Here is a 23,451-nt window from a genome sequence, read left to right as displayed (position 1 = left end):
GGTTTTCACTAGCTGTAAGCCATGGTCATCAAAATTAAAAGAAAGAAATGCTTGAAATATATCACTCTGTGTGTAACACATCTATATAAAATATATGAGCTTCACTTTTTGAATTGAATTACTGAAATAAATAAACTTTTTGATGATATTCTAATTTTTGAGATGCACCTGTATAGTTATATTAGCATCCAAAAGGATAATATTCAATATGCATTTGAGAAACACATTTGTAACTTACCATATAAAGTATATCCATGTGTTAGGAGAGTACATGCGCTGCTATACTGCCAATGTCACACTCAGGTATCACATATTACAATGACACCAATGAAGTCAGATTGGCAAGTGAGAAATGATGTAGTTTGATGTTTTACCTCCAGGGGGAGTCAGAGCACTGTCTATACACAGTTTACTGATGGGTGAATTGTATTGGTAGAGCTTTAAATTGTTTGAAAAGAAAGTGCAATCTTTTCTTCTCTTTAGAAGACCTAGTTTACAGGTGAAAGAAGGTGGTAGAGCCACATTTTTACTACAACACCCCCCCCCCCCCACTTCCCCAGCTGAAAAGGCAGCTTTATGGAGCTACACATGCCATGGCTGAGTGGCGCAGCAAACATTTAATATAAGAAATTAAATTTAAAGGAATGGGGCTGTGTTACCGCCGCCTTGCAATACATGAGGTCGCAGCATGGTGGTGTGAGCTTTTAGAGGTTAAACCAGGCAGTGAGGAGGCGACATAATGCTTCCTCACCACCCATCAAACACCCTCTTTAAAGCAATACAGCACAGATTGCTCTTCAGAATGGTTTTGGGGCCCATTTTCATTACTGCTTTGTGACAACACATGTAAATCTCGTATTTCACTATGTTACTGCAGCACACAGTGACATATGACATTAAATGAGGTGTGTTGCAGTGCTGTTCATTGTGATTGGATACCAAATATACCTAGCAGGAACACCAGAATGAAGATGCATTTTAGCATACTGAGACGCATGGATGTGAGCCATCTGTGCATTGTGCTGCGCTGAAAAAAAAAAAAAAAAAACGGACCATGTCCGCTAAAACATATGTGTTGGGGTTCATTGGCAGCCTGTTCAAAATGAGCTGCCTGAACGCAGTGCAGATTAATGAGGGAAATATCCGACATTAATGCACATTCAATTTACCCACTGAAATGCAGTACTGGTGGGATAGACCACTAAAAGGAAAGTTACATATGAGGATCACAGAACATACACACATAAATGGAAAAAATAAACGTTATTACAAATAAAATCAAACCAATATTTCTATAAGCCTCCACTTTTTTCTTATTCCTAAAAACATGACAACATTGTCATTACGTATCATTTTTATTCACATTACACGCATTCTTTTTGACTACGCATGTTACAAGTAACAGCCGGAAATGTGAAATTTGTATATTGCATGTGGTATGGTGTGGATGGGGGCGTCTATTGTAATGACAATGTTATCATAATAGTTTTAATAATCATATATAACTTTCCTTTTGGTGGTCCATCCCACAAGTATTGCATTAATATACTGGAGTTAGAGGATCACCCCCTATATGGGGAAATGAGCACACACTTGTCTCATTGTATTTTTACTTTGGCAGTTATCTCTGAAACAATCTGAGCGGGCCGTGTGAAAATTTCCACACCCCCAGGAGCTCACACTCCAATGTATGGACATTAGAAATAAGCAGCGCTAATAATGGATACAATTAGATAAAATAATATAATATTAAATGTAATTAATATCCACACATAAAGTGCAAGTGCAACAGATTAAGTGCATAAAGAGTGAAATACAAACGTACAGACCCAATTAGGTCAAACTGTCAGGGTGCCAGGAAACCAGACTACACGAAGATGCAAGTAAAATAAAGCAATTTATTAGGGCCACAACAAAAAACGCACAGCAAGAATGAAGAGCAAAATCAGGAACAGCCAGGGTCAAGTCCAGAAGTGGGTAGTCATCCAAGCCAGGGTCAAGTCCAGAAGCAGGTAATCATCCAAGCCGTGATTGAGTCTAGAAGCGGATAGTCATCCAAGCCGGGGTCGAGTCCAGTATCGGGTAGTCTGCCGATGCGGGATCGAGAGTCAGGGAGGTCGTCACCCAAGTCAGGTCATGCACAGAGGACCACGGAGCCCAGGCAGCAGGCCAGTGATGATGCAAACAGAGTTTATAAAAGACAGCAGTCTGCACATGTCCAAGATGGCTGCCAACAGGAAGGCAAGGTAACTAAAGTCTAAAGTCCATTAAAATGTAAATGGTCCATTAAATAGAAATCAATAATAAAGGATGATCCAAAAAGTGCAGTTTGTGCAATGGAGATGAGGGGGGATCCACCACCAGGTGTTAATGGTTGACAGACATCTCTTACCACATAAGTAGGATCAAAACTTATAATGGTCAAACACGTATATGTCTCAGTATGAAAGGACCGGCTTCCAGTAGCCAGTACAGATGATTGGCTATATGCTCATTCTTGAAGACGTCATTGGTGACAAAACGCGTAGGTAGTGGCTGGTTTACAACATCCTCATGTACCTTTTGCCGTTGCCACCCACAGCTTTGGAATCTTGTGAGCCGTCAGCCTGCTGGAGTATCTGTGTTATAATGGACTAAGCTCTATTGGAGATTTTTGAGCATGAACTGTTTAAAACTAGATACTGGAAGCTGGTCCTTTTATACTGAGACATATGCGTGTTTAACCATTATCATTTTTGATTCTACTTATCTGGCAAGAGGCGTCAGTCAACCGTTTATACCTGGTGATGGATTCCCCCTCTTCTCCTTTGCAAAAGCTGCACTTTTTGGATCACCCTTTATTATTGATTTATATTTATTATACTGTTTACATTTAAATAGACTTTAGTTTGACCTAATTGGGTCTGTATGATTGTAATTTTCTTTTTTTTTTACTCACTTAATCTGTTGCACTTTATGTGTGGATAGTAATTTCATTTAATATTATAATAAGTTATCTAATTGTATCAATTATTAGCGCTGCTTATTTCTATTTTTTATTTATATGAGCTGGTATCACAGTTTATTAAGTAGCTGCTTGTCGTTTATTTGGTTGACCTAGTGCTATTTTTTAAGGAATTTAATGTATGGACATTATTGAACAGAGCTATACGTGTAATTTTTTTCAATATCAGATGTCAATACCCAGATATCAATACGCAGATACTCATGTATAAGGCTTCATGCACACGGGACGTTATCAAAACACCAGTAGAAAGCTGTAGCTGTAGAAGGAGTTTTTCAGCTTTTTTGCAGTAGGTTTTTTTAGCGTTATTAATCCTTTTTCAGCATTTAGCAAAACTATACTCCCACAAAAGCTTATGGCTCAAAAACATTGATAAATACCAAATAGCCGCGTTTTTCAGCTTTTATCAGAATTAGAGCACTTTTACAGCTCAAAAACTCCTCTCAAAACCCACTAGTTCTGTTTTTTTTTTTCCCCAGACAGAAAACGCCCCCACCAATAACTGCTGATAACAGCCTATGTGTGAATTTACACATAGGATAACATGCTGGGAGTTTATTGGCTGCAGAAAAAAACATCTGACGCCAAAAACAGCCGCTGTAAAAACATCCAGTGTGCCTGAGGCCTAAAACTGGTAATAATGGGATGTCAGAAAAAATGAAGCATACGCTGGACCCAAAATCATTTAAACAATGTTTTACTGAAGAAAATAAGCATTAAATAGTAAGCAAAATGTCCATGTGGCAGATTGTTACTGATAGGTATACATTTTTTTAAAGGCTGTGCGCTGCGGTTTGGGTGCAGTGCAATTTAACCGTATTTTACATGCGGTTTTAGGTGTGCTTTCATTGACTTCCATTAGACCACAGGTGTCAAACAGGCCAATCCCAGGCCATTTCATGTGGCCCTTGCAGCACCCCCTTGTCTCTGCCCCCACCTTGTCTCTGTAGTCGGCAGCACAGAGGACAGAACTCCTTTGCCAGATCCTGCACTCCTCTGTGCAGCTGCAGAAAGGCTCGTCTTTGCCCATCCCCTTCTCAGCAGTCCGCAGCAGAGGGCAGAACTCCTCCTACAGATCCTGCACCTCTCTGTGCAGCCGCTCCACCACCTTACCTTTGCCTCCCCTGGTCTCAGCATTCAGTAGAATCTGGAAGATGACTCCAGCTCTCCTCTGGTTCTCCTCCAGACCCTGCGCTTCTTCCCAGATCCACCCGCATCTTCTTCTTGGCAGCAGCACAAGGTAAAGGGGGGGGAGGGGCATTGTGATGTAAGGAAGGGTGAGTGACTCTTGACTTCTGATGGTGGAGGGGCTCTTGACATCTCGTGTAAGGAGGCGTGGGGGGCTCTGGACATCTAATCCTACAGATATAACCAGCCCTTTGAGGGCAACCATAATGCTGATGCGGCCCGCAATGAAATTGAGTTTGACACCCCTGCATTAGACTATGTGTTTTTTATGAAAGCATCAAAGTCCTGCATGCTTCATCTTTGATGCACTTTCAGGAAATGCACAGTCTAATAGAAGTCAATGGGAACCTAGCTTGCTGCAAGAGACACCCGAAAGGAGGGTGAAGCAGACAGCGCAGACAGGGTACTGGCAGAAGACGAGGAAAGTGCAATATTGTTGCACAGAGCAGGTAAGTATATCTTCTTTTTTATATTAAAAAGAAAATTGTAGCCTTTTGTATCACTTTAACCCTTTTGCTGCCAGAAATTTGGGGAATTTTAATGTGGTTGTAAAGGCACAAGTTTTTTTACCTTCATGCATTCTATGTATGAAGGTATAAAAAAACCTGTGTGCATCAGCACCCCCTAATACTTACCCGAGCCCCCTCTCGATCCAGCAATGTCCATGAGAGCCTTGCCTCTCTGGGGGCTCGCACTCCTGATTGGCTATTAGCAGCAGCAGGAGCCATTGGCTCCCACTGCTCTCAATCACAGACAGTGAGCAAATCAGGAGACGGAGGTGGTGGGGCCAAGTTGCGGCTCCGTGTGTAAATGGACACACAGAGCAGCAGCTCGGCTCAGGTGCCCTCATAGCAAGCTGCTTTCTGTAGGGTGCACCCCACGGGGGGGGGGGGGGGGAGTAGTCTGGGCCACTCTGTGCAAAACCACTGCATAGAGCAGGTAAGTTTGTTATTTTAATGAAAAAAAAAAAAAAACATTTTTATCACATAGGTGGCAAAAAGTCTCCTATGTCATGCACTTTTTAGTGATAGGCTCTCTTTCGGCACCCCTGGTCTAGAACTTTGGGCACTGCGGTACCCTTAGCACTTATTTTTTTACAGGACTACAAACTTTACTCACTCTCTGTTAGTAGGGTGTAGATATTTGAACTTGTCCTCAAAGTCTTGGGGGAGGGGGGGGGAATATAATCCCTATATAGCACTACTCCCTTGGGAGCTGCTGATTTCGGGTTCCCCTGGGTTACCATTAGCAACAGCACAACAGTTCAACATTTTCCAAGTGATTTTTGGCTCAGTCAGGAAACAGTCTAGGAGCTTTGGTTTTTGTGTTTTTATTGAGAACTTGGATGGAAGAAGGGAATGAGTGGGATACTCCAACTTATATAACTACTATGCACAATTAGCTGGGACGACTGAATAATGCTGAGTGTGGCAAGGCCGCTGCTTCACCTTGTCAGTAGCAGTGAAGTAGTAAGAAATGAACTGTCTGAGGTAAACTGGACTGTACTGCAGAACAATCTTCAGGGCCCTTCCTGGCACCCCCTTTGTTCCTATTCTTCAGGGTCAACTACACGGCACCCCCTTTACTGTTACACTTCCTGTGTGAGCTAGCACCTTGATCCCCTGACTTCTCTAGAGCGGTCCCCTTCCTGGGCCGACCCTTTGGCAGGTCCCTCAGTACTCACGGACACTGTTTTTCCCAAGAGACTCTGCCAGCAGCTCCACTGTCAGCGCTCTGGATCCTCTGCAGCTCAGCTCCACACCCGGTTCACTAGGCCGACCGCTTAAGACCACCTTCCTTACACTCTGCAGGAGGAGAGACAGCCGTCCACCTCCTCCTGGGACTCTGCTTCCCGCCAAAGACACCCTGTCACATGTCCCCTCTGTATTTATGGTCAATCCCAGGATGCATTACAGGAATGTCCTCCCACTGGGACTGCCATAAAACATGATGGCTAGGTTTCCTCCACTGTCCAACAAGCTCCCTTATTGGATACAGTGGGGACACTCCCTCAAACCCAGTGAATCACACCTGGAAACATGTGACAGGCAAACTAACAGATCAGGCTCCCCTGATAAGCAGAAGGAGCAAATAGATACTTTTTTCCTAGCACCTACCTAGGAGGGTGCTACACCTATAGTCAGGTTCTCTCCCTCCCATGTCCCCCCGAGGGATCCCCAGTCCCCATCAGTAGTCTCGTGCACCGGAGGATCAGGTCCAGAATCCTTTCTCTTCAGAGGAGGACCATGTGCACATCATGTGCACTTTTTGTGTGCTGTTTTATTGCACCTTGTGTTTAGTTTTGAATGTGTGCATTGCACAGTGGAGCTTGAAAAAAAAGAGGTGCTGTAAATCTTTTAATGGGCTTATCTGTTCTAGTGACAATTAACCACTGCTGGACCGGACTGATTTACCCCCTTAATGACCAGGCAATTTTTTGAGATACAGCACTGCATTAGCATTAGATACTTTAACTGACAATTGTGTGGTCGTGCGATGCTGTACCCAAATAAAATTGTCCTTTTTTTCCCCACAAATAGAGCTTTCTTTTGGTGGTATTTGATCACCTCTGCGAGTTTTATTTATTAAACAGGCAAAAAATTTGGGGGAGCATACCCATGTATTTCTAAAGCTGCTGCAGCTATGAACCAAGAGACATGTATATTAAAAAAGAAGAATAGCGCGCAAATGCAAAAGAAATAACTACCAAATCTGAAGACAATCCATAAATAAAAATGGGGGTTTGGTCCCACCATATGGCCATATCGTGCTCAAGCCCACTACTGCGTCAAAGTACCCCATTATCAGTGGGTCCTACACTATCCATGAAAAAGAGATGAATCCAGCCTTTCTAACCCTTGGAGATAATACTCCTTGCTGGGAAGGATGTGCAAATGCACTACAGGGGACTCCTCCTATATCCACTTGATGGTGGACACTGATTGAGTACAGGTGTGTGTGTGGGGGATGGGGAGGGTTGCTCAACCCCGATAGTCTGGTCAGACCGAATACATAATAAACAGGCAAAAAATTTGGGGGAGCATACCCATGTATTTCTAAAGCTGCTGCAGCTATGAACCAAGAGACATGTATATTAAAAAAGAAGAATAGCGCGCAAATGCAAAAGAAATAACTACCAAATCTGAAGACGATCCATAAATAAAAATGGGGGTTTGGTCCCACCATATGGCCATATCGTGCTCAAGCCCACTACTGCGTCAAAGTACCCCATTATCAGTGGGTCCTACACTATCCATGAAAAAGAGATGAATCCAGCCTTTCTTACCCTTGGAGATAATACTCCTTGCTGGGAAGGATGTGCAAATGCACTACAGGGGACTCCTCCTATATCCACTTGATGGTGGACACTGATTGAGTACAGGTGTGTGTGGGGGGTGGGGAGGGTTGCTCAACCTCGATAGTCTGGTCAGACCGAATACATAATAAACAGGCAAAAAATTTGGGGGAGCATACCCATGTATTTCTAAAGCTGCTGCAGCTATGAACCAAGAGACATGTATATTAAAAAAGAAGAATAGCGCGCAAATGCAAAAGAAATAACTACCAAATCTGAAGACAATCCATAAATAAAAATGGGGGGGGGTTTTATTTATTGCACCATAAAGAAAAAAAGAGAGACAATTCTGAAAAAAAAAAAAAAAAATATTTTTAACTTTCTGCTATATAACAATCACAATAAGTGTATATTCATTGGTTTGCTCAAAAGTTACCGCATCTACAAACTAAGGGAAAAATGTATGTATTTTCTATCATTCATATTTTTTTTACTATTTTTAGCGGGACTGCGGCTTTGCGGCGGGCAGATTGGACACCTAACTGCCATTTTTCACACTTTTGGCGGGGGGGACCAGTGTCATTACTACAGTAATCAGTGCTAAAAATATGCACTGTTACTGTAATAATGACACTGGCAGGGAAGGGGTTAACACCAGGGGCAATCAGAAGGTAAATGTGTCCCTAGGGCGTGTTTTCTAACTGTGGGGGGATGGGCTTTCTACATGAACACAGAGACCTGTGTTCCTAAATAAGAGGAACACAGGATTCCTGTGTTCATTATTGACAGAACAGCAGTCTGCTGTATTTACAATGGCAGACCGCTGTTCTGTCTCCACGATGAGTGATCGCGGGTGCCCGGCAGCAATCGCGGGTGCCCGGCAGCAATCACAGCTGCCAGACCCACTGATCGGCTTCCCCTGTGACCAATGGGTGGGCGCGTGTCCCTGCTAGCGGTCCCACGAAGCGATGTACAGTTACGTAGTTTCGTGTGTCAGAGCCGGGCGGTCATTAAGAGGTTAATAGGGCCCATACGCAAGTCGCGCCTCCCCAATGGCCGGGTAATCTTCTGGGATCTGTGACGTGTCCCAGAAGATTGCAAGGAGGGAGGGGGGAGAGTAGAACTTCCGCTTGAGTCGCCTAGGGAGCGGGTACCTGTCAAAAGTAGGTACACCCCCCATCCCCAAAAAAGTGACATCCCAAATGGGGCTTGTAAGGGGGTGAGGAGTCCTTAAAGCGGAACTTCCACTTTTGGGTGGAACTCCACTTTAAGTGGCTAAACATACACTTTAACGAAATTAGAAGAGCAGGGAAGATAAGATTTTGGTAATACCTACATACATTAGGTGGGTTATGTGCTGCAGTCATCATCCACCCACAACTAAATTATCAATAATAAAGTGAACACGGCTCTTATACGAGGGTTCTTCAAAAAGTTTCCACACTTTTTTAACTCTATTAAATATAAAAAAGCGCAGAAACTTTTTGAAGACCCTTCATTTCAGTTTACTAGGACAGATAGCAGAGTCTACTCCCTTATTATATAAGTGTCCTTACAGATATATTACAATAATTTACAAACTGTGATAAATATTATTTCAGACACACCTTGCAGATCACTAATTCCACGCTGCCACGCTGCTTCCCTTTCTTTTGCAGTAAAGACATCCGAATAAACAACAAGGTTTCATGAAAAAAAAAAAAAACAACTGAAGTTTATGAAGGGATACTTGGTGGGAACATCCATTTATTCATTTTCTGGCAGATTCTGAGCTTTCTTATTGGACATTCAGCCATGTCTATGGCCCATCACTGCTTTGTATTTAGTCATGTAAGGAACCATCATGGTGGAGAAAGGAAGATCTTTCCTGGCGTACAGTACAATATGTGAGTGCTCTTTTGCCATACAGGAATTGTGAGCAGTACAAAGTATATACACGTAGCATGTATACATCTGACAACGCCTTTGAAATGCACACATATCTTGCATGTAAAAAGAAATCCAATTCTTTCCAAGTTATAGCCAAGGCAACTTTGATGTGCCACGGGTGCCAGGCCCAATATGGTGTATGCCTCCACCCTGAGATCACGAGCAAACACCCAGGCCGTATTGAGGTGTCACCCCCCCAGTTAGGACTTAATCATCGGGATTCGATTGATTAAAATTTTTGTAAAACGTTATTTTTTTTTTTAAATTAAATAAAAAAGAGTTGTATACACACCTGCTCTGTGCAATGATATTGCACAGATTGGCCCTATACCTCTTCTTCTGGGGTCCCTGCCTGTGCTCTCTGCTCCTTCTCTTCTGTGTGTGCCCCTATAGGAAGCTGTGTGCTATGAGGGCACACCTGTGGGCCCACTCCAGAGCTGGGCTGTGTGCCTCCATAGACACACACAGCACACTCTCTTTTTACAGGATTTGACTGACAGCAGAAGGAGCCAATGGCTCCAGTTACTCTCAGCAAAGCCTGTAGGAGTGGGGAGAGGGGAGAGAAGACCTGCAGCTGGGCACAGCACTGGATTGATGGAGGAGTCAGGTAAGTGTTTGGGAAAGGAGTGGAGGTAAACTAGTATTGGAAGGTTGCAGAGAATGCATTAAGGTAAAGAACCTTCAGAGTTTAGAACTGCACTGATTGAGGATGGAATGCATCAACTGAGGAGTCATATTCAGTGGAAGTAATGATGTAAGAGGAGCCTTACAGTGGTTTGAATAAAGTTCACTGAAACTGAAAGAAAAAAAAAACACAGCGGCATGCGGCCTGGACGTTTGTTCATGATTATATGTGACAAGTGTGGTCGGACAAGTTTTTTTTCCTTTTAACAAAAATTGCTGAGTTGGCACAAATACAATAGAAAATCTTGTAAAGTGAAACTCATTGTCATGACAAGGTAAGTAGTTAATAGGTCAAAGTCTTTGAATTCTTAGTACATTTAGGCCTCATTTACACTTGCGGTGGGGGTGTTAAAAACAACACATGGTTGGGCTACGTATTTACAGCCCCCCAACCACCTCCCTCAAGCTGCAACCCATTAAACACAGCCACTCATAGCAATCACACGATTAGAAAGTCTGCTTCTGCCACCCGGCAGTATATAATATGGCAGTGGAAGCGGTGGACTGTACATATATTCCCAACTGCTATAGCAGCTGAGAGTAAGTTTACCCTCTGTAAGTTATTGGCTTTCTGATTAAAGTGATCCAGTGACAGTACAGCCACCTGATCTGTTTTTGTGACCCCCCTCCCCAGAAACTGTGTCCCCCCTTCCTTCCATGCTTCCAGGGCTATCCCATCTGCAGTCTCTATGTGTCATTAAAGAGAAACTGTCATAAAGAATGTATGTCACATAACTGAATTTTGTTCCCTACATGATATAAATAAAGTTTTAGTGAACAAAACTAATTTTGAGCCTGCCTCAACCCCCCCCCCCCCCCACATATGCCCACATGCAAATGTACACAAACCAATCATGGACGCCTACATATACGAAAGTTGCATGCACTACATGTTACATACATATCACTGTGCATGTCAGAGTGAGAGTAATAATTCTGGGGCCACTATTCATGGCTAACTCTAAAGTGATGACCTGCAGGGGATTTTAAAGTGTCATCTACGCAAAATATAAGCTACCAAGTTTAGTGTCATTTTGCAGGTGTGTACAAGTTTAAAGCTTGACATGTTGGGTATGTATTTACTAGGTGCAGCCTCATATTTTAGATTTTATAAAAAAAAATTATCTATTGTGTTTTATTTAAATAAGCATAAAATATCAAACTACTTGATAAACTATTGTCATCGCGTGACATAAAAAAATAAATAAACAATCACCATTTTATTCTCCAGGGTGTCTGCTTTCAGAAAAGACATACTTTGGGGGGTTTTAACTAATCTCTAGGCCTAAAATGATTTTTTAAACGTGTGCAAATAATGCAAAAACTTTGGCAGCAAAATAGTTCAGGCTGGGGGGTGGGGGGCAGCGGTATCAATGGATTAAAGTAAAACTAAAGTCCGCAATTTTCCTCTGCTTCAACAGTCCAATGCCTGTAAGGTCTGTTGCTGGTGCTGGTTTTCAACCATCTTGATTGACTGGCATAGGTGACATCACTCCCTCATGTGCAAAGTTCAATCATCCCCAGTAACTCTAATAAGTGTACATTTTACAGATTCTCCTTCAATGATGTGCACTGATGAGACAGCACTGATAGGCGGCACTGATGAGGAGGCACTAATATGCCGCACTGATGGGCACTGATAGTTGGCACTGATGAGCAGTGCTGCTGCAAGGATTTTTGACACCCTAGGTGAAACCTATTTTTGCCCCCCCCCTTTGGCTTTGTGGCAGCAGGGGTGGTGGTGGGATGGGTGGCAGCAGTGATGGGATGAGACCAGTGGCAGCTGTGGTGGGGGGAATAGGATGTGTGGCAGCAGTGGTGGCGATGGGATGAGATGGGATAAGTGGCAGCTGTGTGGTGCTGAGGATATGGGATCAGTGGGCAGCGGTGGTGGTGGGGGGGGGGATGGTATTAATGGCAGCAGTGGTGGGGGAGGGGGAATGGGATCAGTGGTGGGGGGATGGGATGTGATGAGTGGAAGTGGTGGGGGAGGCAGGAATAGAATCAGCAGTGGTGGGATGGGAGGCACTGATGAGCACTGAAAGGCATCACTGACTGGCATCACTAATGGGCACTGTTTGTTGTCACCTATAGGCACTGCTGGGGCTGTAATGTAATCAGTGCCCTGATGACCTGTACAGGTCTCCCCTGTGAGGGGATGCCCCTGATCGGCTCTCCTTGCCACACACTCTGTCAGTGTGAGCCAAGGAGAGCCAATAAAGGGCACTTCCTTGTCTACATGTGACCGGCTTTGATTGGACACAGCCGATCACATGGCTCTTTACCTAGATTGGGGTCGCACTGTGTCCTAGGCGGCGGTTCTGGGGTGCCGTCATATGACGTTGTCCCAAAATGAGAATGCATCCCGCCCCCTGTCATTTTTCTATAAGTCGGGTGGGAAGTGGTTAATAAATACAAGGCATTCCCTTACAGAATGGGATGGAAAGGTGATGAATTCACGATCTTCATGTGTATTTTTTTTCCTATCTTTGTTAATCCCCCATGGCAATTTGCACCTTTTCAAATCTATTAAAGTGACCCTAAAGCCTAGTATACACGATGAGAATAACGGATGAATGATTGTTCCTTATTTTTTGCATGCTGGTCTCTAGATCGAAAATGAAGAGGTTACTAAAGTACGAAAATTCTTGTACGACAGAATAAAAATTTGAAAAGTGTTGTCATGTGTTGTATTGTATTTATAATGTATGAGGTGGAACAGAGGCACTCCCTAAGTGCATTTATTTCTTTAACTTACTGGTGTTTAGTTTTTGCGCACCCATCGATGGTTCAGAAAATAAAACAAAATAAATAATCAGTCACTGTATAACCCACCCCTGTATTTATTTTTCTCCTTTTGTATAAAGAAAAAGATACATTGTATACATATAGGATGCATCTTATAATACATTGTATCTTTTTCTCCTTGCTAATGGAGAAAAGTGTAAACAAAGAAGTGTAAGGCCCCTTTCACACATGCGGACTGTTCAAATCCGCCTGTCAGTTTTTCAGGAAGATCTGAACGGATGCCCCATGCATCTCTATGGGGCATCGGATGTCAGCGGAGACAAGTCCGCTGACATCCAATCCATCGAATCCGGACAGATGGAAACCCTATTTTCCACCCGTCTGGCAGATCGGATCGGATGAAAACAGACAGACGGTCTGTTCTCATCCGATTCCCCCATAGAGAAGAATGGGGACCTGACAGCTCTGCCTCTGCACACAGCGCTGAGACAGAGCTGCCATCCGCCTGCTCAGCGGGGATCGGTCGATCGATCCCCTGCTGAGAAAAACGGAGTCCGCCGACAGACTACCGTGTGTAAAAGGGGCCTAAGCCTTTCACACTGACGGAGTCCGCCTGCTCAGCAGGGGATCTGTCTGCTGATCCCCTCTGAGAAGGAGGATGACAGGTCTTCCATCGGCCCGGCTGTAAGGGCAGAATCGCGGTGATGCGGGGCAAACAGTGAGAGATGATGTTTTTTGTCTGCTTGCCAGCTGCCGGTGCACCTCTGACAGCGCAGCCTTCGCTGCCTGGCTACAAACAGGCCACAGACCACGGGGGAGCTCTATGGGCAGTCGGGTGGAAACAGACCACCTGTCTTTTTCAATCAGACTGTCATCCGATCCGCCAGACAGATGGGGAACAGATCCCCATCGGTCCGTTTTTAGCGGACAGGATTGGATTGGTGTCTTCAGGTGTCAGCGGAAACGTGTCCTCTGACATTCACAGCTCCATATGGAGGAATGGAGGGTCTGATTGGGTCCACCTGAAAAACTGACAGGCAGACCTGATTGGTCCGCCAGTGTGAAAGAGGCCCAACAACAAAAAAGGGTTAGTGGGGGTTAGTGATAGGGTCAAAGGTCACGCTCAGTCAAAGGTCAGGGTATTTTAGATAGCGTTAAAAATAAGCATTTTAAAAATTCGTATCACCATAGGATCACACTAGAACGCGGTGCATGTTCTCCATACTGTTTGCAAAATGCACTGCAATTGTGATCTGCAGCGGGTATATAATGTTAATGATCTGCAGAGGGTATATAATGTTAATGATCTGCAGCGGGTATTTAATGTTAATGATCTGCAGAGGGTATATAATGTTAATGATCTGCAGAGGGTATATAATGTTAATGATCTGCAGCGGGTATATAATGTTAATGATCTGCAGCGGGTATATAATGTTAATGATCTGCAGAGGGTATATAATGTTAATGATCTGCAGCGGGTATATAATGTTAATGATCTGCAGTGGGTATATAATGTTAATGATCTGCAGCGGGTATATAATGTTAATGATCTGCAGAGGGTATATAATTTTAATGATCTGCAGAGGGTATATAATGTTAATGATCTGCATTGGATATATAATGTTAATGATCTGCAGAGGGTATATAATGGTTATGATCTGCAGCGGGTATATAATGTTAATGTTCTGCAGTGGGTATATAATGTTAATGTTCTACAGTATATAATGTTGAATGCAATGTTGCTACAGCTGTATAATTTGTATAATTTGAAATTCAATTTTTTTTCTATAATGGACTTGTTTGCTTTCATCATAATGGTGCGTTAATGACTCCCCGAATGCAGGCTGCAAGCACGGCGCTCCTTCCTGCACTGTATGGCATGGTATAAATCTACGTTGTATTACGTTTCCAAAAGTGGTGTGGGGAGTTGTGGCCGGTGTTGTAAAATTTTGTCGGACCCGTGAAAAAATCGGACCTCGTCACTTTCGGCTGGTGCGAGCCCTGGTGCGCATGCGCACATGGTCCGAGCAAATTCTAAGACTTGGCGAACAGCTGATTGAGAGGAGGAGAGGCTGAGGTGGGACGCACACACCGTCACGGGAAAATTGCTGTCACGGGCGAACCAAAGCTGGTTTGGGGTCTCGGGGATGAAAGGGCGCGGAGCAGTGACCCCGAGAATTTTTAACAGCTGTAGGGGAGCGTCTTGGCTACCTGCGATACAATTTTGGGGTCTCCAGCACATATGGTTCGCCCGTGACAGCAATTTTCCCGCGGCGGTGTGTGCGTCCCACCTCAGCCCCTCCTCCTCTCAATCAGCTGTTCTCTAAGTCTTAGAATTTCCTCGGACCTTGTGCGCATGCGCACTGGGGCTCACACCAGCCGGAAGTGACGAGGTCCGGAATTTTCATGGGTCCGATAAAATTTTAGAACACCGGTGTTCTAAAATTTTCTCGGACCCGTGAAAAAATCGGACCTCGTCACTTCCGGTGGCCCTGCGTCATGAAACAGCTGATGGGAGTCTCAAGTGCGCATGCGCACAAGACATTATCTTGGTTTGGTAAAATTATAACACATAGCGGGCAGTTGCCTGAGAGGAGGCGGGGCTGAGGTGGGACGGAAGACACCGCCGCGTCATATGCAGAGCTGAATAGAGGAGGCGGGACGGAGGTGCGGCCGTGTAATAAATGCAGGACTTTAGCGACTCCTTCTGTTTTATTATCTTTAATTATCGTATTATTTATCCTTAGGATTTCATAACATTTAGTATTTATATAATACAAAATAAGAAATACTAAATGTAATGAAATCCTAAGGATAAATAATACGATAATTACTAAAGATAATAAAACAGAAGGAGTCGCTTAAGCCCTGCATTTATTACACGGCCGCACCTCCGTCCCGCCTCCTCTATTCAGCTCTGCATATGTGCCTCCGTCCCTGTAATGTTTCAATGACGCGGTGGTGTCCTCCGTCGCACCTCAGCCCCGCCTCCTCTCAATCAGCTGTCTGCTCTCTGTTATAATTTTGCCAAACCTTGAAAAATGTCTTCTGCGCATGCGCAAGGACGACTCCCATCAGCTGTTTTTTGATGCTCTGTCCCCGGAAGTGAAGAGGTCCGATTTTTTCACAGGTCCGACAAAATTTTACAACACCGGCAATAATCGCATGCTAAAAATCCCACATGCTAGTTGTACCCAGGTCAATGATAATATAGAACAGGAAGTGAAGGGAAATCTCCCCAATGGGACACAGATGGCAAAAAAATACCTAAAACCTAAAACCTCCCTAATGCCATATTAGGCCACACTATACGAAAAATCGTTCAAACCCATTTTCGAAAAACAAACACTTGTCCGTGAGAGCAGACGATCGTGCCATCGTGTAATGGCTGATAAATCGTTCAATGGACATAAATGAATCCGTTTTTTGTTCGTTTTATCACATACACCGAGTGCAAACAGTTTGGATGAGGAACACATTAACCTTTCAATTTATCGTTTGTTCAGCAGAAAATTTCCAAACTTGTCCTTTGTTTTTTCAGCTCAAAAACATCACAACCGATTCGTACCCATTAACTGGCCGAAGAAGGAAAGAATGTCCAAATGACCGAATTTCAACCGATTTCTCGAATAGTGTATGGCCAGCATTACTCCATCCAAGAAAAAAGAAAACATGTCTAGATTTTGTTTCCCCTTTGTGATGAAATCATCCGGCCTACAAATGTTTTTTTCATGTACACAAAAGTTGTCCCCAGGACTAAAGTGGGTAAATAAAATGTTTGGGGTGACTGTGACCCCATTCTATACAATGGTACTGCAGCTGCTTAATATAAACTTGTGAACCCAGTAAAGATTTCATCCTTTTTTTGTTTTTAGATTCCAAACCGTCCCAGCACACTAATGACCATAAACATGACACGGCCCCTCAGGCAGTCCCAGGTAGGACTGTGTCCATTGGCGCCTCTGTGAGGGACCCCCGGCTGGGAGAGGAGCCGCCGTCTCCCTGGCAACAGACCGGCGCGTGCCTCCTCCAGCCGCGGGAGAAGGTTTCCCTCTCGAGCGGTTCTTTCGCCGGGAAAGCTCTCTCCGCTGACGTCACCCTCCAGAGGTTCCCCCGCTCGGCCAATCAGCGGGCAGAGAACAGCTGGATATAAAAGCCGAAGCTGTCCGCTTTGCAGGCAGATGAGAGCCGCAGACATGGTGATCTGTAAAGTCAGAGAGTCCGAGCAACATCTGCCAATGACAGGTGACAAGAGGAAGAGGGGGGAGAGCACCCCGGAGGACACCGGCAACAACAGCCTGTGTGACAGCAGCGGGCTGAGCCGGGGGGTGAAGAGAGCCCGGTACCGGAGACACAGGAAGCAGACCCTGGAGGCCCGGAGCTGTGACTCGGGGGTGGGGGACCTGTATGAGACCCCCAGTCCAAGCCCTCGGTCCCCGAGCTATGAGACCCAGGATGACCCTTGTCCAAGGATCTCCAATAGACTGGACCTACTCAACTTCAGAGACTATGGAGAGGAGTGCTATGTGTTCTACAAGAGCCTGGAGGAGACTTACCTAACCCACCACTGCATGGACAACCAGCCCCAGGTAAGTGTCCTCTATTATATACACCTACCTACCTACCTCACCCACCTACCTAACCCACCACTGCATGGACAACCAGCCCCAGGTAAGTGTCCTCTATTATATACACCTACCTACCTACCTACCTCACCCACCACTGCATGGACAACCAGCCCCACATAAGTGTCCTCTATCATATACACCTACCTACCTACCTCACCCACCACTGCATGGACAACCAGCCCCAGGTAAGTGTCCTCTATTATATACACCTACCTACCTACCTACCTCACCCACCACTGCATGGACAACCAGCCCCAGGTAAGTGTCTATTATATACACCTACCTACCTATCTCACCCACCACTGCATGGACAACCAGCCCCACATAAGTGTCCTCTATCATATACACCTACCTACCTACCTCACCCACCACTGCATGGACAACCAGCCCCAGGTAAGTGTCCTCTATTATATACACCTACCTACCTACCTCACCCACCACTGCATGGACAACCAGCCCCAGGTAAGTGTCTATTATATACACCTACCTACCTCACCACTGCATGGACAACCAGCCCCAAGTAAGTGTCCTCTATCATATACACCTACCTACCTACCTCACCCACCACTGCATGGACAACCAGCCCCAAGTAAGTGTCCTCTATCATATACACCTACCTACCTACCTCACCCACCACTGCATGGACTATCAGCCCCAAGTAAGTGTCCTCTTTCATATACACCTACCTACCTATCTCACCCACCACTGCATGGACAACCAGCCCCAGGTAAGTGCCCTCTGCCACCATCATATATAGATTAGGGGTCTCCAAATCCTTCAGTAAGAAGGCAACATCATATATTTTACATATATTCAGCCTTTCATACATCAGAGTCCCCCCTTACATTAAGGTCCTTGTGACTCAGAACCCCCTCCTACATTAGGGTCCCCATCAGGAGGCCCCTCTTACATCAGCGTCCCAATAAGAGCTCCCCCTTACAATAAGGTCCCCATCAGAGCTCTCTCCTACATTTAGAGTCACTATCAAGAGGCCCTTCTTACATCAGGGTCCCCATCAAAGCTCCCTGTTACATTAGGGTCTTCATCAGTGTCCCCTCCTACATATGGGTCTCCATCAGAGCCCCACTTACATTAGTGTCCCCATCAAGAGTCTCCTTCTAAATTAGGGTCCCCTTCAAGAGCACCCCTACATCAGGGTTCCCATCAGAGCCCCTCCCTTACAGCAGAGTCCCCATCAAGAGCCCCCCTTACAGCGGGGTCCCCTTTAAGAGCCCCCCTTACATCAGGGTCCCCATCAAGATCCCACCTTATATCAGGGTCCCCATCAAGAGCCCCCCCTTACATCAGGGCCCCCATTAAGACCCCCCCCCCACATCAGTTCTTTAGCGCAAAATTACCTTGTCTATGTATTGGAACTACATTGGGCAATATTGTCCAAATCGGGCTGGTGTGAATGGGTCCTGGTGTTGTGTTCTGTAACCATGCACTCCTACATATATACTATACTATACTATACTTTACTATACATAAATACTCCTTTGTGTGTTTGTAGATTTTAGGAATTTTATTCAGCAGTAGTAGATTATTGTACTGGGTTAGCCATAACTCAATACAGAATATTTGGAGTATAAATGATAACATTTATTGGCTGTCTTATTATAACAATGACTTAGATTTCTTCTTCAGGCTTTATTTATTTTACCTAAAAGTCATAAATAACATTCTTTTGTTATATAACAAGTGATATATTTCTAGATATAATAATAAAATATTTATCCTGTATTTACATGTTTGTGTTTCTCTTGCAGCTCAAACCTGAATCTCGCTGCAAACTGATCAGCTGGCTGATCCCGGTACATAAACACTTCAAGCTGGGCTTCGAATCCCTGTGCCTCGCCATCAATATCCTGGACCGATTCCTGGCCTGCACCCCTGTGGCTACTGACTGCTTCCAGTTAGTGGGTGTCACCTCCTTGCTTATTGCTTGCAAACAGGTATGCACAGCATCCAGATAAATGTTACTTTTTCTTCTGCATTACATGGGGTAACTGAGGATTTTGGAGAGGCATTAGGTGAAGATTGGTAAAATGCTAGCTATGTACTTTGTACAATGCAGAGTTCCAGCTCCAGGCAGCCGCTGCGCATTTCCTACACCGTGTTAAAAACGCACTGCAGTTGCGATCTGTAGCGGGTGTCAATGATAACCTATTGACGCCCAAAACACAGGTTACAATGTGTGCTTGCCTGCACTGGATCGCATGGTACTTCTGTAGTGCCTTTGCTATACATTTCCAAAAGTTGTGCATGCAGTACTTTTGGTGTGATTTGAGCCTATTCAAAATGAATGGATTCAAACTGCACCGCACTGATTTGCATGTTAATTGCACAGGAGTGTGTTGCGTGTTCCTCTGCGATTTATAGCGTGAACTGGAGCTAAGAGCTACCATGAATCAGGGTTCCTGCACCTGTGAATATCAATTTAATGAACTCAATGGATGGCTCATGAGATCTGGCATGTCACTGATGCTCAGAGATACATGTCAAACACAGACTCTCCACGTAACAAAAAAATACATTGTCACCCAATGTGTTCTAGAATACCTCAGACTTTCACAGAAGACTACAAATGTATCAATATATATATTGTTGTTATAATACAGCTCTACATGTCAATCTGTCAAAGTATAGCAGAAACTAGTCTGCATTTCTATCTCAGCAGAGAAAGCCATCTTACTATTTTTAATAATTATATGTTCTCAATTGTACTGTCTGTACTCAAACATCATAAAGCCATCTATCTAACATTTTACTACCACTAAAATCATAAGGTTTAGTAAGACCATAATAAAAAACCAATATGATGGACATGATCAGTTAGTATACGATCATTTCATATGTTCAATCCAATAGCAACACAGATCAGGAAAACTCATAGTGATCCATATGTTCAGTTCAATGCCCACGCAGAATAGAAGACATCATAGTGATCCATGTGTTCAGTCCAATGCCCACGCAGAATAGAAGACATCATAGTGATCCATGTGTTCAGTCCAATGCCCACACAGAATAGAAGACTTCATAGTGATCCATATGTTCAGTCCAATGCCAACACAGAATAGAAGACATCATAGTGATCCATATGTTCAGTCCAATGTCAACACAGAATAGAAGACCTCATAGTGATCCATATGTTCAGTCCAATGTCAACACATGGCAGAAGACCTCATAGTGATCCATATGTTCAGTCCAATGCCCACACAGAATAGAAGACTTCATAGTGATCCATATGTTTAGTCCAATGCCCACACAGAATAGAAGACTTCATAGTGATCCATATGTTTAGTCCAATGCCCACACAGAATAGAAGACTTCATAGTGATCCATATGTTTAGTCCAATGCCCACACAGAATAGAAGACTTCATAGTGATCCATATGTTTAGTCCAATGCCCACACAGAATAGAAGACATCCTAGTGATCCATATGTTCAGTCCAATGCCAATACAGAATAGAAGACATCCTAGTGATCCATATGTTCAGTCCAATGCCAACACGGAATAGAAGACTTCATAGTGATCCATATGTTCAGTCCAATGCCAGCACAGAATAGAATAGCTCATAGTGATCCATATGTTCAGTCCAATGCCCACACAGAATAGAAGACATCATAGTGATCCATATGTTCAGTCCAATGCCCACAATGCCCACACAGAATAGAAGACATCATAGTGATCCATATGTTCAGACCAATGCCAACATAGAATAGAAGACCTCATAGTGATCCATATGTTCAGTCCAATGCCCCCTCAGAATAGAAGACCTCATAGTGATCCATATGTTCAGTCCAATGCCCCCACAGAATAGAAGACCTCATAGTGATTCATATGTTCAGTCCAATGCCCACACAGAATGGAAGACCATATAATGATCCATATGTTCAGTCCAATGCCCACACAGAATGGAAGACCTCATAGTAATCCATATTCCATCTTACTAGAGTATCCATTCAGGAAAATGGGGAAAAAATGTGTGATACAAGCAACCACTATAATATTCACCATGGTTATGATTTAACTCCTTTATACTGACTTTACTCATTGCACCAGGAATCCTTATATTTTTACTTACTAATATTGCCCTCTTCCTTTCAGGTAGAGACACGGCCACCCCGAGTGAAGCAGCTGCTTGCCTTGTGCTGTGATACCTTCTCCAGAGAGCAGCTCTGCAATCTTGAATGCATCATCTTGCTTAAACTCAAATTCCAGCTGGCAGCACCAACCATTAACTTCTTCCTGCAGCACTTCTCCCTCCTTCAGGTTGCCGATGGTCACCCCTCAGATACTGATCTATCCCAGGCCTCCAGGTCACTAGCTGTAGCCAAAGGCATTGCAGAACTGAGCTTGGCTGATTATGCCTTTAACTCGTACCCGCCATCACTAATGGCGGTTTGTTGTTTGGCACTCTCAGAACGCATGTTGGGCAGTGAAAGCCCTATCAGTGTGCAGAGCAGCGGTTACTGTGAGAGCCAACTGCAGGAGTGCATGGACAAGATTGACTTACTTATCTCCCTAAATCGAGAATCTTTGCATCGCCTGCTGCCCAATGAACTCCCTGAGAAGAGTATGGATGTGGATAATTAAAGGATTTTCTTTAAATCCCAACTTCACCCAAAAGGAATGGTTTTGGGTAGTAGGCTGTGGGTGAAAATACCTTCTGGCCTTTAAAATCTCTTGATGGTTCCAGTGGTGATGTTTTCACTTGCCCACACAGCCATAACAGGGTGTTACTCCTGAAACTGAATCCCTGAATTATCCCCATTGAGTGATATACTATGAGGAAGATTTACTAAAACTAGATCACTCAGAATCTGGTGCAGCTGTGCATAGTAACCAATCTGCTTCTAACATCAGCTTGTTCAATAAAGCTATGACAATAAAACCTGGAAGCTGATTGGTTTCCATGCAGAACTGCACCAGATTTCGCCTCTCCCATTTTAGTAAACCTTCCCCTATGAGTATGTTTTACAGTGGCAAGGGCAGTTGGGCAGAGTTGGAAATTCTAGAGCAGGTTTCTCACCACTGGAGCTGCTGAGAAATTTAGGAAGCAACCCATGACTCATACCCATAACCACACCAAACAGAGATCTGTTTGGGAGGGATTCAACCTTCAAGTTTGTTGTACTATATCCCTTTGTTAAGTTGTTAACATCAGGTGAACACTCTCCAACTTTTAATGCAATGTAAAAAGCTGCTAAAAGTCTAATTTATTAACAACACAATGATTTTATTTAAATGATACCGAGGTGCTTCCAATCTAACAGTATTGCGTTTTAGCCAAGTACTTGAATATTGTTTTTTAATTTATTTGTAGTGCAATATTTTTTTTTTGATGTGTTAGAGTTTGAAAATCAAGTATGAAAGATGATGTGTAACTTGTAGCATTTATTTCTGCTGTTTTACATTGCTACTAATGTCATTTGCACTGATATTTTACACTTTTATATACTTTTTGTATATAGTGTAGATAACAAAACATTCACTGTTTATATTAAACAATATTGACAATGTCATGAAATTAATTTACTGACTGTTGACAGTACAAGAATGAATAAATTGGTTCATCATCCAGACCTGTGTGCTCTGTACAGATATAAATATAATATAGAATAAAACAATAAAAAAAAATAAATGTTTTGTTTTTGATGGAGGTGGGATTCAATAAATTGGTCCGGACCATTTGTAAGTATGCATGTTCCATACCTGGCTGATCCCTGTGGAAGCTGGAAGTCTCTGTAGTACTGCTAATACAAAGTTTGCCACTAGCTTCTGGGTCCCACGCCAAGTGAGTGTCAGTCCCTGGGTATGGGCGCCATTCAGAATACACTTAGAATTTTGTAAATGAAAGCAAAAAATGTTCTGATCGGATGAGTATATTTTTTGTATATAGTGTAGATAACAATACATTCACTGTTTTTATTAAACAACATTGACAAAGCAATTAAATAATTTAATGACT

The 23,451-nt window shown here is 43.7% G+C and overlaps 1 protein-coding gene across 1 annotated transcript; it reads left to right on the top strand.

Moving 5' to 3' along the window:
• Positions 1-17,029: 17,029 nt before the first annotated feature.
• On the top strand, positions 17,030-22,097 carry CCNO (cyclin O; the record flags this gene model as incomplete). Its single annotated transcript, XM_082253169.1, has 3 exons — positions 17,030-17,437; positions 19,246-19,431; positions 21,588-22,097. 3 exons carry the CDS (start codon positions 17,030-17,032, stop codon positions 22,074-22,076), a joined length of 1,083 nt encoding a protein of 360 aa, XP_082109295.1. The 3' UTR covers positions 22,077-22,097.
• Positions 22,098-23,451: the final 1,354 nt, after the last annotated feature.

This window comes from Pelophylax lessonae, assembly GCF_965119305.1.
Source record: "Pelophylax lessonae genome assembly, chromosome: 1".
Taxonomy (NCBI): Eukaryota; Metazoa; Chordata; class Amphibia; order Anura; family Ranidae; genus Pelophylax; species Pelophylax lessonae.
The sequence above is the reverse complement of the archived record's forward strand: the minus strand, read 5'-3'. Positions and strand labels throughout refer to the sequence as shown.